Here is a 15,438-nt window from a genome sequence, read left to right as displayed (position 1 = left end):
CTCATCTATTCGTTTTATTACTTATGTTCTCCATTAGAAACACAATCTTTTGTTGTTTGAAACAGAATCCCACTCCGTCGACCAGGCTGCAGTGCAGTGGTCTGATTTTTTGGCTCACTGCATCCTCCGTCCCTCACCCCCCACCCCACACCCCCCACCACAGGCAATCCTCCCACCTCAGCATCCCAAGTAGCTGGGACCATAGGGGCCTGCCACAATTCCCAGCAAATTTTGTTGTCGTTGTTGTTGTTTTTAAATTCTGTAGAGAGGGAGTTTCACTATGCTGCTCAGGCTGGTCTTGTACTCCTGGCCTCAAAGTGATCCTCCTGCCTCAGTCTCCCAAAGTGCTGGGATTATAGGCTTGAGCCACCTGTTTGTTTCCTTTCATACCTAGTCCTGCAGAACATAAGCCTCTAAGTGCAGGGGTTTCTTCTGTTTATTCACTGTTGTATTTCTAGCACCAAGAATACTATCAATATTTTTTGAATGAATGAATCAAACAGTGAAAAAGCGGGTCATCTTGGTGTGTATAAAAGGTAGCGAACAGAATCCCAACAGAAATGAGTCCCTATGTTCCTACTGCTCTATAACTAGTGGGAGTAGGGAGGGGAAGCAGCTGGGGTCTACCAGACCCTGTCACCAACTAGTTGGCACACGTGGCAATCACAGTTGTAGAAGAGGCCAAATGGAGCACTTCTGCCAATGACAGCCAGTACTAAACTCGACTGGACACTGAGGGCCAGTTCTGCTTTGAGTGAACAGTGCAGCCTGCTGGGTGGCCAAGGGAACGTGTACAAATCCACTTTGTTTAAAGGACCACAGAAGTAGTCAGTTCTGTTAAACCTCATCTATTTCTTCGGGGATTTTTGTCCTGGGGAGGAGTGGGGAAGAAGCAATTAGTCAGGCCAGGCTAGCCGGTATTAGTTTGCAGGCTGCGAGTGCAACTCTTCAGTCTCTGCTCCTCTCATCATTGCCTTTTCACCTACCTTTACCCTAAATTCACCTACACCTCTGCCTTCACAAAATCCAAGCGATTAACTATTGTATTTAATCTCTGTCCCAAATCTCTCTGCATCATTCTTCTTTTGATTATGAAGTCACGAGGGCCCTTTATTTATTTTATTTAATTTTTAAAAATTTTTTTATTTTTGAGACGGAGTCTTGCTCTGTCGCCCAGGCTGGATGGAGTGCAGCCGCACTATCTTGGCTCACTGCAACCTCCACCTCCCGGGTTCAAGCGATTCTCCTGCCTCAGCCTCCCAAGTAGCTGGGACTACAGGCGCCCACCACCACGCCCGGCTAATTTTTTTTGTATTTTTAGTAGAGACGGGGTTTCACCGTGTTAGCCAGGATGGTCTCGATCTCCTGACCTCGTAATCCGCCCGCCTTGGCCTCCCAAAGTGTTGGGATTACAGGTGTGAGCCACCGTGCCCGGCCCTATTTATTTTGTTTTTAAAACTTTTTTTGAGAAGGAGTTTTGCTCTTATTGCCCAGGCTGGAGTGCAATGGCATAATCTAGGCTCACTGCAACCTCCGATTTCCGGGTTCAAGCAATCCTCCTGCCTCAGCTTCCCGAATAGCTGGGATTACAGGCGCGCGCCACGACGCCCGGTAATTTTTTGTATTTAGTAGAGACGGGGTTTCACCATGTTGGTCAGGCTGGTTTCGAACTCCTAACCTCAGGTGACCCAGCCACCTCAGCCTCCCAAAGTGTTAGGATTACAGGAGTGAGTCACCGCGCCCGGCCTCAAGGGCCCTTAAATATTACTTAGTTGTCCCATTATTTGGTGTGTTTTATTATTTGGTGCAGGTTTTGTCCCCTTACCTAGTTTGAATGTTGCTGAAGGACGCTGCTTTTCAAAGCCTAAGGAATCTCCTGATAAAGCACGAATCTTGGTGTGTAGATAAGTCAGCGATTCTTGCTTCTGGCTAGTTCTACGTTGTTCCTGGATGGTGAGTTCAAACTGCAATGATCCACAGCTTCAGAAGTGGCTTATTCCAGTCGGCCTAGGAGCCAAACGACCCCGCAGCTCCATGCTACCACGCAGGATGCCGTTTCGGACTTGCAGGGAGTTGTCGTAGTCCGGTTTTGGCTTCACCTTCTACAGCTAGGGTGGAAGTGTCAAGCAAGATGTTGTCGCTGGTGTCATGATGTCCAGGTGAGAAGCTTACCTGGCAGGCTGCCAGGGCCAGCTAAGAGCGCTGGCGCCGGGAACCCGCGCGCCCGGGAAGGGGCGGGGAGGTGGGCGGAGCCTGCCAACCTCGGGACCACCAATAGGATGCTCAGCTGGAGCTGGCCCTGCGCGTGACGCAGCGGAGCTCGGAGGCAGGGGGCGTAGGGGCCGGGCTGTCCGGCGCTTTATCTTCCTCTGCCGCCCAGCAGGCGACGTTGCGGGCGCTGGGCGCCAGGAGAGGTTCCCGGAGCCGACCTTCCGGCTGGCCGCTCTGTGACTGCTTCCCGGCTCTGCCCTCTTGGCTGAAGTCCCCGCTGCCGGGCGCGGGCCTCAGGTAACGGTGGTGCTCCCGCGCCTCTCCTCGCTTCCCCCTTGGGTCCACCGGCCTCAGCCCGAGGGGAAGCGGTGGCGGCAGCAGCTCCGACTCGGCCTTGTCCTGGGCTGTGCTGGGGCGAAGGCGAGACTCGGCGAGTGCAGGGGAGTTGGGGAGGAGAGGGCGGGAAAGTTACCGTGAGGCGCCCGGGTCACGGGAAGCCTTTTAAACCCTGCACGCTGGTTTGGTATTCCCGAAATCTCGTGGCATCTCTCAAGTCGGTAGTAAAGAAAGTTAGGAATTGGAAGACGTTTTATTCTTTAAAAAGCGAAACCAAAAATGCACTCAGGAAGTCAGCTTTTTAATGATTTAGAGAAAATGTGTGAAGGGAAGGATGGCATTAGCAAGACATGAAAATCTGTATGGGCACCAGAACCTTTAATCAAGCTCATGTTTTATTTTAAAATATTAGGATGTACTGAAGTTTCTGTTTTCCCTAAGTGTTAATGGCCATGTAATTTAAATAATATGTATATTGAACGACCATCTCTAAGTGAGAAACAACTATATAAACTTTATTCTCTGTATTTATATATAGGTTAAGTTCGTTGGTCACTTATTTTTGTTTGTTTGAGACGGAGTCTCGCTCTGTCGCCAGGCTAGAGTGCAGTGGCGCAATCTCGGCTTACTGCAACCTCCGCTTCCCGGGTTCAAGCGATTCTCCTGCCTCAGCCTCCCGAGTAGCTGGGATTACAGGCGTGCGCCACCACGCCCAGGTAATTTTTGTAGTTTTAGTAGAGACGGGGGTTCACCATGTTGGACCAGGCTGGTCTCGAACTCCTGACCTCAAGTGATCCGCCCGCTTCGGCCTCCCAAAGTGCTGGAATTACAGGCGTGAGCCACCGCACCTGGCCTGTTGGTCACTTTTTAATGTTTAAGTGACTGCCACCTATTTAAACTTTTTTTTTTTTTTTTTTTTTTTCAGCGTACTTGGTTTCCTCTTCCTTGAAGTAGAATTCAATTTGAAGCTTTTTGTGTGTGTGTGTGTGTGCCTTTTAAAAGTTGGGCGGTGTCAGTGAATGACTTGTTAAGGAAGTCTGTGTGTTGTCTGGGTGTGAGAATCGGTTTTGGAAGGAGCTCTGTGGCATTGAATTGTCGTTTAGAAATGCACGTGTTTTAGTGAATCATGTGCTAAGAACCCCTCTGAGGTTTCGCAATCTTTTAGGATAAAGACCTACTGAGTGAGCACACTCTATCTCTGGTTCATTTGGCCCACTTTCCTTCTGGCTTTCCAGGTTCATGCCACGCTGGCTTTATTTTTGTTACTGGAAAGCTACATTTTCTTTCCTATCTCCTGGCTTTTGGGAGTTTCCTCCACCTCTAATGCTATATTCTCTCCCTCCCTCCAACTCTTATACCTGCCTCATGTATCAGCCCACATATCGCTTCCTTTGGAAATCACCCCATCCCCATTAAGCCCTCCACGAACTCTTTATTCTCCTTAGCAGAAGTTGATCATTAATTGTAATGAATTAGTTGCTTTGTTCCTCTGCTAGTACATTTCATGAAGGCTGGTTTAGCCTATCTGTTAATTCTCAGGGTTGGCCCAATGAAAGAATGAGTAAGTTGGTAGACAGAGGAAGGAACTTTTGAATGAGAAATATAGTGATCCCCGCTTAGCCGCTTTCTGTAGTGTCAGCTACCTAAGGTGGGAAACAAGAGTACAATAAGACATTCCAAGAGAGACCAAGTGAATTTTAATACAATACATTGTTAATCTCTTACTATGCCTAACTTACTGCAACTTTGCCTCCCAGGTTCAAATGATTCTCATGCCCCAGCCTCCCAAGTAGCTGGGATTACAGGCGTGTCCCACTATGCTCGGCTAATTTTTTTTTTTTTTTTAAGATGGAGTTTGGCTCATTGTTGCCCAGGCTGGAGTGCAATGGCGCGATCTCGGCTCACCGCAACCTCCGCCTCCTGGGTTTAGGCAATTCTCCTGCCTCAGCCTCCTGAGTAGCTGTGATTACAAGCGCCTGCCACCACACGTGGCTAATTTTTTTTTCTTTCTTTTTTTTTTTTTTTTTTTTTTTATTGGTAAAGACTGGTCATATCTTACTGATCAGGCTGGTCTTGAACTTCCGACCTCGGGTGATCCCCGGCTCAGCCTCCCAAAATTCTGGGATTACAGGCATGAGCCACCGCAACCAGCTCCCCTGGCTAATTTTTGTATTTTTAGTAGAGACTGGGAGGGTTTCACTGTGTTGGGCAGACTGGTCTCAAACTCCTGACCTCAGGTGATCTGTCTGCCTTGGCCTCCCAAAGTGCTGGGAATACAGGCATGAGCCACTTTGCCTAGCCTGTAGATGAAACTTTATAATAGGTATGTGTAGGAAAAAACAACGTGTATTGGATTCACTGTTATCCACCGTTCTAGGCATCCACTGGGAGTCTTGGACCGTATCCCCCATGGATATGGGAGAACTACTGTATTAACCAGGGAAGAGTCCCTTTTTCCTATGGGAAAAAAAATGGAGAAAGTTTTTAACAAAGACTAGCTAAGTTCATTTTTTTAAGAGGATGGCTTTGTTTTGCTTTTTTTTTTTTTTTTTTTTTGCCACATTGGTTAAGAGATTATACTAACCATACAGATGTAAATGAGAATTTGTTCCTGTTCTTTAGTTCTGCTAATTACTTAATGACCCAGTTCTGTGACATGTAAAAGTTGTAGCGCTGTGTTAGGGCAAACCTTTGGGTGCCAGAGGGAAAGTTTTTTTGCTCTGGATTGTAAATTCTATCCACAGTTGTGTCCCTTTTCCCCCACTGAATCTAAGGGTGATGTGGCAAAGTTCTTCACCTGGAGTGGGCACTCAGTATTTGTGATTCAGATTTATGGGCTCTTTTGAAAGCTTTATTAATGGGAACACTGAGCAGGCTAAAGTTGACATGTCTTTCCAAGTTCATTTGTTTCTCAAATCAATTCTTTTTGTTTTGCTTTCTTAAGATAAGTTAGATGCTTATCACACTGTATGATAATGTAATTGCGTGCACAGATTAGATTCTTAAGAAATTCTTATTCAATCAGTGTGTTGTGTAAATAGCTGTCTACTTAGCTTTATGTTACCTGTGACTTTAAATAAGTTTGTTAGCATTTCTGAATCTCCTGCATCTTTAAAAATGGACATGTTAAATGAGATATGTGCTACACCTCCTGCTCTCAGCACTTTGTTACCTGCTTCCTAAACATTAGCGATTCCTTCACTGCTAGACCTCTTGAGAGACTAGTCTTATGATCGCTGTTTTCACTTCCTCAACTTACTTGCAGCATACTCCACTATATTTCTTTGTCCTTCCTCCTAAAACTGTGCATGTAATCAAATCGTAGCTATGCATGTCCCCCAATTGTGAAATATCCCATGTCGTGTCCTCTTCTTCCCTTTCCTTTTCTTTTCTTTTTTTTTTTTTTTTTTGAGATGGAGTCTAGCTCTGTCACCCAGGCTGGAGTGCAGTGGCATGATCTCGGCTGACTGCAACCTCCGCCTCCTGGGTTCAAGCAATTCTCTGCCTTGGCCTCCCGAGTGGCTGGGATTACAGGCACCTGCCGCCACCGCCCCTGGCTAATTTTTTGGATTTTTAGTAGAGACGGAGTTTCATCATCTTGGCCAGGCTGGTCTAGAACTCCTGACCTCGTTATCCACCCACGTCGGCCTCCCAAAGTGCTAGAATTACAAGCGTGAGCCAGTGCGCTTGTTTAAGAAACAGTAGAAGGCCAAAGTAATGAGTAGAGAAAATGAGAGAGCCAAGATCATGCCACTGCACTCCAGCCTGGGCAACATAGGGTGACTCCGTCTCAAAAAAAAAAAAAAAAAAAGCCAGGTGCGATGGCTCACGCCTGTAATCCCAGCACTTTGGGAGGCCGAGGCAGGTGGATCACCTGAGGTTGGGAGTTCGAGACCAACCTGACCAACATGGAGAAACGCCGTCTCTACTAAAAATACAAAATTAGCTGGGTGTGGTGGCCTCCAGCTGCTCTGGAGACTGATGCAGGTGAATCACTTGAACCCAGGAGGTGGAGGTTGCAGTGAGCTGAGATCGTGCCATTGCACTCCAGTCTGGCCAACAAGAGCAAAACTCCATCTTAAAAAAAAAAAAAAAAAATTGATGGTATTTAAGGAGTTGGTGGTGAGTGGCAGGTAATGCAGGAGTTACTAGATCATGGTAAGGACTTATGATGTTTGAAGGGGTTTGAGTTGTGAAGTGACTTGATCTAACTTATCTTGAGTGCAATGGCGCGATTGAGGTTCACTGCAACCTCTGCCTCCAAGTTAAAGCGATTCTTCTGCCTCAGCCTCCCGAGTAGCTGGGACTACAGGTGCCTGCCACCACGCCTGGCTAATTTTTTGTGTTTTTAGCAGAGACGAGCTTTCACCGTGCTAGGCTAGCCAGGATGGTCTCCATCTCCTGACCTTGTGATCTGCCCACCTTCAGCCTCCCAAAGTGCTGGGATTATAGGTGTGAGCCACCATGCCCAGCCCTGTTTTAGCTTTTGATGTAAGGTCTCCTCTAAAGTAGCTTGATGGTTCCTCATCTTATTACCAAGGACCCTCTTTTTATATTTCTTTTTTTGGAGACAGGGTCTCACTCTGTTGTCCGGGCTGGAGTATGGTGGTACAACTTGTGGTCACTGCAACCTTTGCCTCCTGGGTTGAAGCGATTTTCCTGCCTCAGCCTCCTGAGTAGATGGGATTACAGGTGCTTGCCGCCACGCCTGGCTAAATTTTTTTTTTTTTTGTATTTTTAGCCTAGTGTACCTTAAGTATGCCCCAAACACTTAATATTAGCCTACAGTTGGGCAAAGTCATTGAACACAGACTATTTTACAATAAAGCGTTCACTATCGCGTGTAATTTATTGAATACTACACTGACAGTGAAAAGCAGAATAGTTGTATGAGTACTCTAAATATGATTTCCACGGAATGCATGTTGCTTTTGCACCATCATAAAGTTGAAAAACTTTAAGTTGAACCATCATAAGTTAGGGACTGTCTTGTACTTAGAATAATTGGTTACATGTTAACTGATACATTCGCTTTCTCTCTTAATGCCTGCCTGTTGCACTCCAGGTACTCCACACTAGATTTGGGGGAGTCTTACAGAAAATACTACGTAATCCCTATCTTTGAGAACTTAAGCCTAATGTAAGAGACAGAGAGTATTGCTCTCTGATTATAGGACAACGTAACATGGGACAGGATGCGCAGAGTATAGTGGGACCGCAGAGAGGGTAAGATGAGAGGCGGCGGTAGAGGAAACTTCAGAGGGTGTGAGTTGGAGGCAGTCCAGCGATTAGGAGGGCAGGTTGTAGAATCTGATAGTCTTTGTTTTGAATTCTACTTCTGCTGTTGGAGAATTATATGATTCGGGACAAGTTAAATCACGTCCCTAAACTCATGTGTAAAATGAGGATATAATACTTATCTAAGGTTGTAAAGATTAAATGTAATGTAAAAAGTTTAGCAGCACAGTGCCTGGCAGTGTATAATAGGTGCTCATTAAATCAGAACTGTTGGTATTAATTCTATTACTGCTGCAGCCGTGATTCTTTGAAGGCTCGAGTAGGAGTTAGCTAGATAAAAGGGCAGAGGAGAAATAGCTTTCTATAGACAGGGAAGAGTATATGGGACCCCCTGGTGGCCAAAGAATATTTGGGGAGTAACAATAGTATCTGTCTTGATTCTATTGAGATGAAAATAATACATGTAGAACACATAAGCACTAAAAAAATCAGCTGTTAGTATTCTACTTTGAGAAATACTGCATTGTGCTATACTGTTTCATAGGGTTTGGGTAATAAACTTTAATCTGGCATTTATTTTTTAATCATTTTGCTGTCTTTTTTTTTTTTTTTTTTTTTGAGACGGAGTCTTGCTCTATTGCCCAGGCTAGAGTGCAGTAGCGTGATCTCAGCTCACTGCAAGCTCTGCCTCCCTGGTTCATGCCATTCTCCTGCCTCAGCCTCCCAAGTAGCTGGGACTACAGGCGCCCGCCACCATGCCCAGCTAATTTTTTTTTTTGTATTTTTAGTAGAGACGGGGTTTCACCGTGTTAGCCAGGATGGTCTCGATCTCCTGACTTCATGATCTGCCCACTTCAGCCTTCCAAAGTGCTGGGATTACAGGCCTGAGCCACCACACCTGGCCTCATTTTGCTGTCTTTTATGCTTTAAACTTCTGCTATATGCTCTTTAAAAGAGTATCTACTTTAAATTCCCCATCATCTGGCCAGAAAAAAAATTCCCGTTATTCCTTGTAAAATTCCTCTCTTACTGAAACATCTTGGTTCCTTTTGCATCTTTCTTTTTCTTCTCTGATTTCTTCTACTTTGAGGCCGTCCCTCAAAGTTTAGTTTTCAGTTCTCACTTCTCTCATCATTTCTGATGAAGAGATAGATGCTCTTGTGGCTTCCTCTGTCGCTTTTACACAGAATTGGACCATTGTAAGTTGGGCATCATCTTGTAATTAATTAGCCCTGACTTTTCCCTTCAGTTCCTCTTAATTAGATCTTATGATATCATTTCTACTTGATATATTCATCTGCTATTCCACAATTGTTTCATTTGTTTGATTTCAGAAATAATTAGAAGAAAGCTGATCTAGATTTGTCAGATTTCTACTTTGCCAAGTTGTGATAGTTGAAAAACAACCAAACTCACCATGTACTATATTTCATCCTTTTATACAGAAAAGGATATTTTGATATAAAAATTAGGAAAGACTGTAGTCTCAGAAATGATATGTAGCTTTAGAATAATGTAATGAGTATTTCACAGTTGTTTTCTTCTTGCTTTAGACTCTTGAAAACTTCATCATATAGTGAAACACTGCTTTACTTTTTATTTAAAATTGTTTTTTTGGCCGGGTACGGTGGCTCATGCCTATAATCCCAGCACTTTGGGAGGCTGAGGCAGGCGGATCATTTGAGGTCAGAGGTTCACGACCAGCCTGACCAACATGGGGAAACCCTGTCTCTACTAAAATACTAAAATTAGCCACGTGTGGTGGCAGGCGCCTGTAATCACAGCTGCTCGGGAGGCTGAGGCAGGAGAATCGCCTGAACCCAGGAGGCGAAGGTTGCAGTGAGCCAAGATCGCGCCACTGTATCGCAAAGCGATACTCGTTCTCAACAAATAAATACATAAATAATTGTTTCTCGAGATGTGGTCTTGCTATGTTGCCCACGCCAGACTCAAAACTCCTGGGTTCAAGTGATCCTCCCTTCTCAGCCTCCCAAGTAGCTGGGACTACGGCTGCTTGGCACCATGCTAGTGAAACACATGGCTTTAGAGTAAACCTTGTACTTGTCTTGATACTGATCTTTGTGACTTTGATCATGTTTTTTAGTGCTTAAAGTGTCTCACCACTGCCTTCCTGAAAAATTTCTAATTTCTCAGGCCTTTATAGTTTGACTCCTGTCCTCCTTTCTAGTCTTTTCCCTCATCACATTTCTCTGTTACCAACTTTTTTCCCCCAGTAGTTAGTGGTCTTTGTAGTTTGGATCCAACTAATGCCAGTTCAAGTCTGGCTCTGTCGTTAGCTGTGTGGTCTTGGGCAAGTTGCTGTAATGAGAAGAAAAGGAGACTCTAGTACCTGGGGCTCTGGTGTGTGTTCCTATGGATTCAACTTGTTCAACTGCAGGTGTATTCCTGGTACATGGGTGGAGGACACTGCCAGTAACTACTTTAAATGATTGTTTTCTCATGTGAAAACTGAGGGTAATTTTTTTTTTTTTTTTTTCAGAATTGTTATGAAGATCAAATGAGAAAACTTAAAGCACCTGGCAGGGTCCTTGCACTTTGTAGATACTTAAAAATTTGTTTTTGTTGTAGTTCAGTTCAGTCATGGTTCCCTGAACAGGGCTTATAAGGTCCTTGTTTTAATCCTTTCTTGCACATGGAATGCACAGTTCTCATTCTTCAAGACTGTGTCTCAAATACCTTCTTTTCTGTGAAACCTTTACATCTTCTGCTGATCTCTGCTGTCTCTGAACTTAAGGTATTGTTTTTACCATTGACCTTGTTATTAAATCATACTCCACCTTGTGGCATCTTTGTAGTTACCTGTTACTATTTAATCCTTTTTTTTTTTTTTTTTTCCATACTTAATGCTTTCTTCAACTAAATTGTTCTTTAAAAAGTGGGGTCTATGTTTAAACCAGTGAAATTATTTTATAGGACCTGATTTCTTCAAATTTGTTATCTTGAGTATCTTGTACACAGAAAATGCTTTGAAGTGATTAATGCAAAAGGAAGAGAATATATCATCACATTTCACCTATCCTAAATGTAGTGGTATTGTGAAGTTCACGTAAGCCAGATGCTTAGTTCAAAGCTGATATGGTTTGCCTCTGTGTGCCCACACGAATCTCATCTCTAACTGTAATTGCCACGTGTCAAGGGAGGGACCTGATGGGAGGTGGTTGGATCATGGGGGCAGTTTCCCCCATGCTGTTCTCGTGGTAATGAGGGAGTTCTCGTGAGAGCTGATGGTTTTAAATGTGGCACTTCCTTGCCCTGTCTGTCCTGCTGCCACGTAAGACATGCCTTGCCTCCCCTTGGTCTTCTGCCATGATTGTAAGTTTCCTGAGGCCTTTCCAGCCATGCGGAACTGTGAGACAGTTAAACCTCTTTCCTTTATAAATTACCCAGTCTCAGGTAGTGTCTTTATAGCAGTGTGAAAATGGACTAATACAAAAGCTTTTTACACCTTCTTTCCTAGACAATACAATGGTGGGTGAAGAGAAGATGTCTCTAAGAAACCGGCTGTCAAAGTCCAGGGAAAATCCTGAGGAAGATGAAGACCAGAGAAAACCTGCAAAGGAGTCCCTAGAGGCACCTAGTAATGGTGAGGCTTATTTATTTTTTTTTTTTTTAGGTGCATTAGTGAAATAGAGAACAAATACAGTGTTATAGATTAAGTATTGCTGTCTCTTTAATTCTTTATTGTAAATAGATATTGATAGAGTTTTATATGTCTAGTAACAAAGCAATTAGAAAGTACGTCCTTTCTTGTTAATGAATTCAGTGGACATCTATTGGTATCTGCTGTGTTTTAGAGACTATTCATTCAGTCACCTAACCTACCAATAATTGCTGAGGTCCCCCGCTGGATGCTGGTGCTATAGCAGTGATCAGTATGGATTTGTTTGCCATTATGGAGCTCCAAGTTAAGTGAATGAGAAAACCTCCAAAATTATACACATAGTTAGATTTATCACAGTGTAATATTCTTATAATTAACTACTCTCATAATAGATATAATGAGTAAAATGTGAGTAGTTAGCAGGGTGCCTAATCCAGTTCAATACTGAGCTATAAATCTTGGGAGGGGCGTAGTAGTTAGGGAGTTTTATTAGTTCTTGTGTCCACATTTGCTTAATGCCTGACTACGAAGAGGAATACGATAGTCCTTTGTTGTTAAGGTCAAGGTTTATAACTATGAATGATAGACTTGTAAACACAACTCTAATTGATGTCATCTATTGCATCAGGGTATTTTATTTTTGCAGTGACATTTGTAAAGGTTTGATTGCAACAAGGATTTGAAATTTGAGGATTGTTTAGTTAACAAATAGGTGCGGAACTTTCTGAGACAGGTTGTCTTTGGCATTTCATCTCTTTTCATAAAGAAACAGTTTTGTTTTTTTCTACCTAAATTTAATTAAAGTTAAATATCAACAGCTGGATCCCACCAGGAATGTAAATATTGCTGCTTGAGTTGGCATAATGAGGTTTATTGATAGGCTCTTAGCTATATATGACATATGTATATTGCATATGGGCTAGTTTTAGTGTGATATAAAATGTGAGATTTATACAAAGGAGGATGAGCCAATACTGGGGAGAATTCTCCTTCCATGATTTAGGGACTTAGTGATAACCCAGCTTGTTTCCCTTGCCTGCATTTTCACACATTAGAAACTTCATACTTGTTTGTTCCTTCCAGTTCTCGGGACAGAAAAGTTATTTTAATTGAAACTTTCTGTCACTGTATGTGATCATTCTCTTTACGTCCCAAGTTTTTAAAAAGATTCTAAATTCTTCTAATTTCTATTATTTTCAGTGTTCTTTATTGTCCTAGAAGTTTTAGTCAAGCCAGGTTTTAGTGCAGGTGTTAAAAATTGAATTGGTTAGCTTAAATCAAGAAGTGTAACCTCTTTGGTTTAATGTAAGTAATGCTAATTTGAAAATGTTTCTTCGCATATTGTAACATTTGTTAACCTTGGGGAGTAAGTGCTTTGGGAGTAATCCCAAAGTTCTGGGATTATGGGCGTGAGCCACCACGCCCAGGCTGGTCTAGGTGCCCTGTCTTTCTCTCCTTTTTCTTTTCTTCTTTTTTTGAGACAGTTTTGCTCTTGTTGCCCAGAGTAGAGTGCAATGGCGCAATATTGGCTCACTGCAACCTCTGCCTCCTGGGTTCAAGCCATTCTCCTGCTTCAGCCTCCCAAGTAGCTGGGATTACAAGCATGCGTCACCACGCGCAGATAATTTTGTATTTTTAGTAGAGATGGGGTTTCTCCATGTTGGTCAGGCTGGTCTCGAACTTTTGACCTTAGATAATCCACCAACCTTAGCCTCCCAAAGTGCTGGAATTACAGGCGTGAGCCACCGTGCCCGGCACTTTTTCTTCCCCTCTTCCTCCTTCTTTGTTTCTTCCCTTTTTCCCCATCCCCTTCTCTTCCTTTTTCCTTCCATTCCTCCTAATTTTTTTTTTTTTTTTTGAGACAGTTTCACTTTGTCGCCTAGGCTGGAGTGGTGCAATCTTGGCTTACTGTGACCTTCACCTCCCAGGCCCAGGTGATCCTCCTGCCTCAGCCTCCCGAGTAGCTGGGATAAAGTCATGTGCCACCACGCCCAGCTAATTTTTGTATTTTAATAGAGTCGGGGCTTCAATATGTTGACCAGGCTGGTCTCGAACTCTGGCAAGTGATCTGGTTGCCCTGACCTCCCAAAGCGCTGGTATTATAGGCATGAGCCACCATGCCAGGTCTCCATTCCTTTTAATTTTTTAGTAATATATTTGCGTACCAATAAAGTCACCATTTTAAAGTTTACAATTCAGTGGTTGCTAATATATTTACAAGGTTGTAGAACCATCACTGCTGCTTAATTCCAAAACATTTTTATCACCCCGGAAAGAAGTCCCATTCCTCTCTTAGCCTCTAGCAACCACTAATATACTTCCTGTCACTTTGGATTTGCTTGATCTGGGCATTTCTTATAAGGGGATTCTTAGAACATGTGGCCTTTGTGTCTGGCTGCTTGAGCTTAGCATAATGTTTTCCATGTTTGTTTGGTTTTTTTATTTGAGGCGGGATCTTGCTCTACTGTCCAGGCTGGAGTGCAGTGGCTGTTCACAGGCATGATTATAGCACATTGCAGCCTCAATCTCCTGGACTCAAGTGATCTTCCTTCCTCAGCCTCCTGAGCAGTGTGTTTTAAGATGTATCAGTACTTCATTTTTTTGTGTGTGTGGCTGAATAATATTTCATTGTGTAGGTATGATACAGTTTGCTTATCTGTCAGTTGATACTTATTTTGGGGGTTATTTACAATGATTGGCTGTTATAAATAATGCTATGAACATTTGTGTAGAAGCTTATGGAATATATGTTTTCAGTTCTCTTGGGTATATACGTAAGAGTTGAGTTGCTGAGTCATGGTAAATGTGTGTTTAACTTTTTGAGGAACTGCTATACTTTTCCAAACCAGCTACTCCTTATGTTCCCACCAGCAATGTATGAGGGTTCCAATTTCTCCACATCCTCACCAAGACTTGTTATTGTCTGTCTTTTGATGATAGCCTTCCAGCCAGCAGATTAATAATCTGGTGTCAGTTAAGCACCTTTGATCTAAATGTAAGACAGTGTACCAGGTTTGTTAATAGGGAGCTTGAAGTTGGTGTGCATGAGATACCCAAATAGAAAACAATCCTTTGTTATAAATAGGAGCTAAGTGAGTTATAGTAACCAAGTAGAGACCGATGGGGTCAGGGGAGCCCTTGCTTTAGAATGAAGGAAAGTCTCACTGAAATAGATTTTGAGTTTGGCCTTTGAGATAAGACTGGGAGAGGGCTTTCAATCCAAAGAGGTATGCGTTTGTAAAGACTTTAAGACAGTACAGTGTTGTGTGTGTGGTGTTTGTTTGCTTTTAGAGAGGATGAGGGGTAGGTAGTACAGATGGATTTGTGGTTGGTTTTCATGGATAGGAATATAGAGCAAATTGGAAAGGCCAGAAGTAAGTAAGAAGATAAGGCTCCAACAGCCTCTCAGTACCCAGCCAACTGCCCTGATAGCCGGTGGATAGTGGCCCTTGCTGGGGACCCTCCAGTGGGCCCAGGAGGACAAAAGTGGCTTTAAATTTGACACATGCACATTGAAGCAAGTCAAAGGACTTGATGTGAAGCATAGAAGCAGATAGTGCCAAATAGCAAGCCGTAATTGGTATACATTTGATGAGTGGGGCAGTATTTCCTTCTTTTACTGCTGCTGAGGTGGTGGAAATTAGTTAAATTCATTGTGAAATGGCACACACTGAAGATATTTGTTAATGAGGGTTCCAGAAGCGTTAGAAGTAGCACCACCATATGCTGACTTAGACCAAGTCAAGGAGTCACAAATGCTAGTGTGACAAGGCAGAGAGGATTGTTGTAGTAGGAAATAATAAAGACATTTCCTTTTCAAAACCAGCACATCTCAACCTTTTTCAGTCAACTCCCTTTAAACCTCTGGCTAAAAACAGTGCCTTGCATACTTACTGTTAAATGAAAGACGACTAGGTTTTCTGGATTTAGAAAGACCACCTTTAATACCTCAAAATGAAGACATCTGTGCAGTTGGCAGTTGTGAGTGAAAACACCGTTTGCCAAAACAGACGGCTGGTCAGAAATGATTG

General features: G+C 43.3%; 1 protein-coding gene across 1 annotated transcript in view; it reads left to right on the top strand.

Moving 5' to 3' along the window:
- The first annotated feature begins 2,273 nt into the window (after positions 1-2,273).
- The window catches only part of SOAT1 (sterol O-acyltransferase 1), a 68,729-nt gene continuing 55,564 nt past the window's right edge, over positions 2,274-15,438 (top strand). The window contains exons 1-2 of the mRNA XM_050766326.1: positions 2,274-2,508; positions 11,264-11,389. Of these exons, the coding sequence (XP_050622283.1) occupies positions 11,272-11,389 (118 nt within the window). The 5' untranslated portion in view covers positions 2,274-2,508; positions 11,264-11,271. The remainder of the gene's footprint in view (positions 2,509-11,263; positions 11,390-15,438) is intronic.

Source organism: Macaca thibetana, chromosome 1 (assembly GCF_024542745.1).
Source record: "Macaca thibetana thibetana isolate TM-01 chromosome 1, ASM2454274v1, whole genome shotgun sequence".
NCBI lineage: Eukaryota > Metazoa > Chordata > Mammalia > Primates > Cercopithecidae > Macaca > Macaca thibetana.
This window is presented reverse-complemented; position numbering and strand designations above follow the sequence as displayed.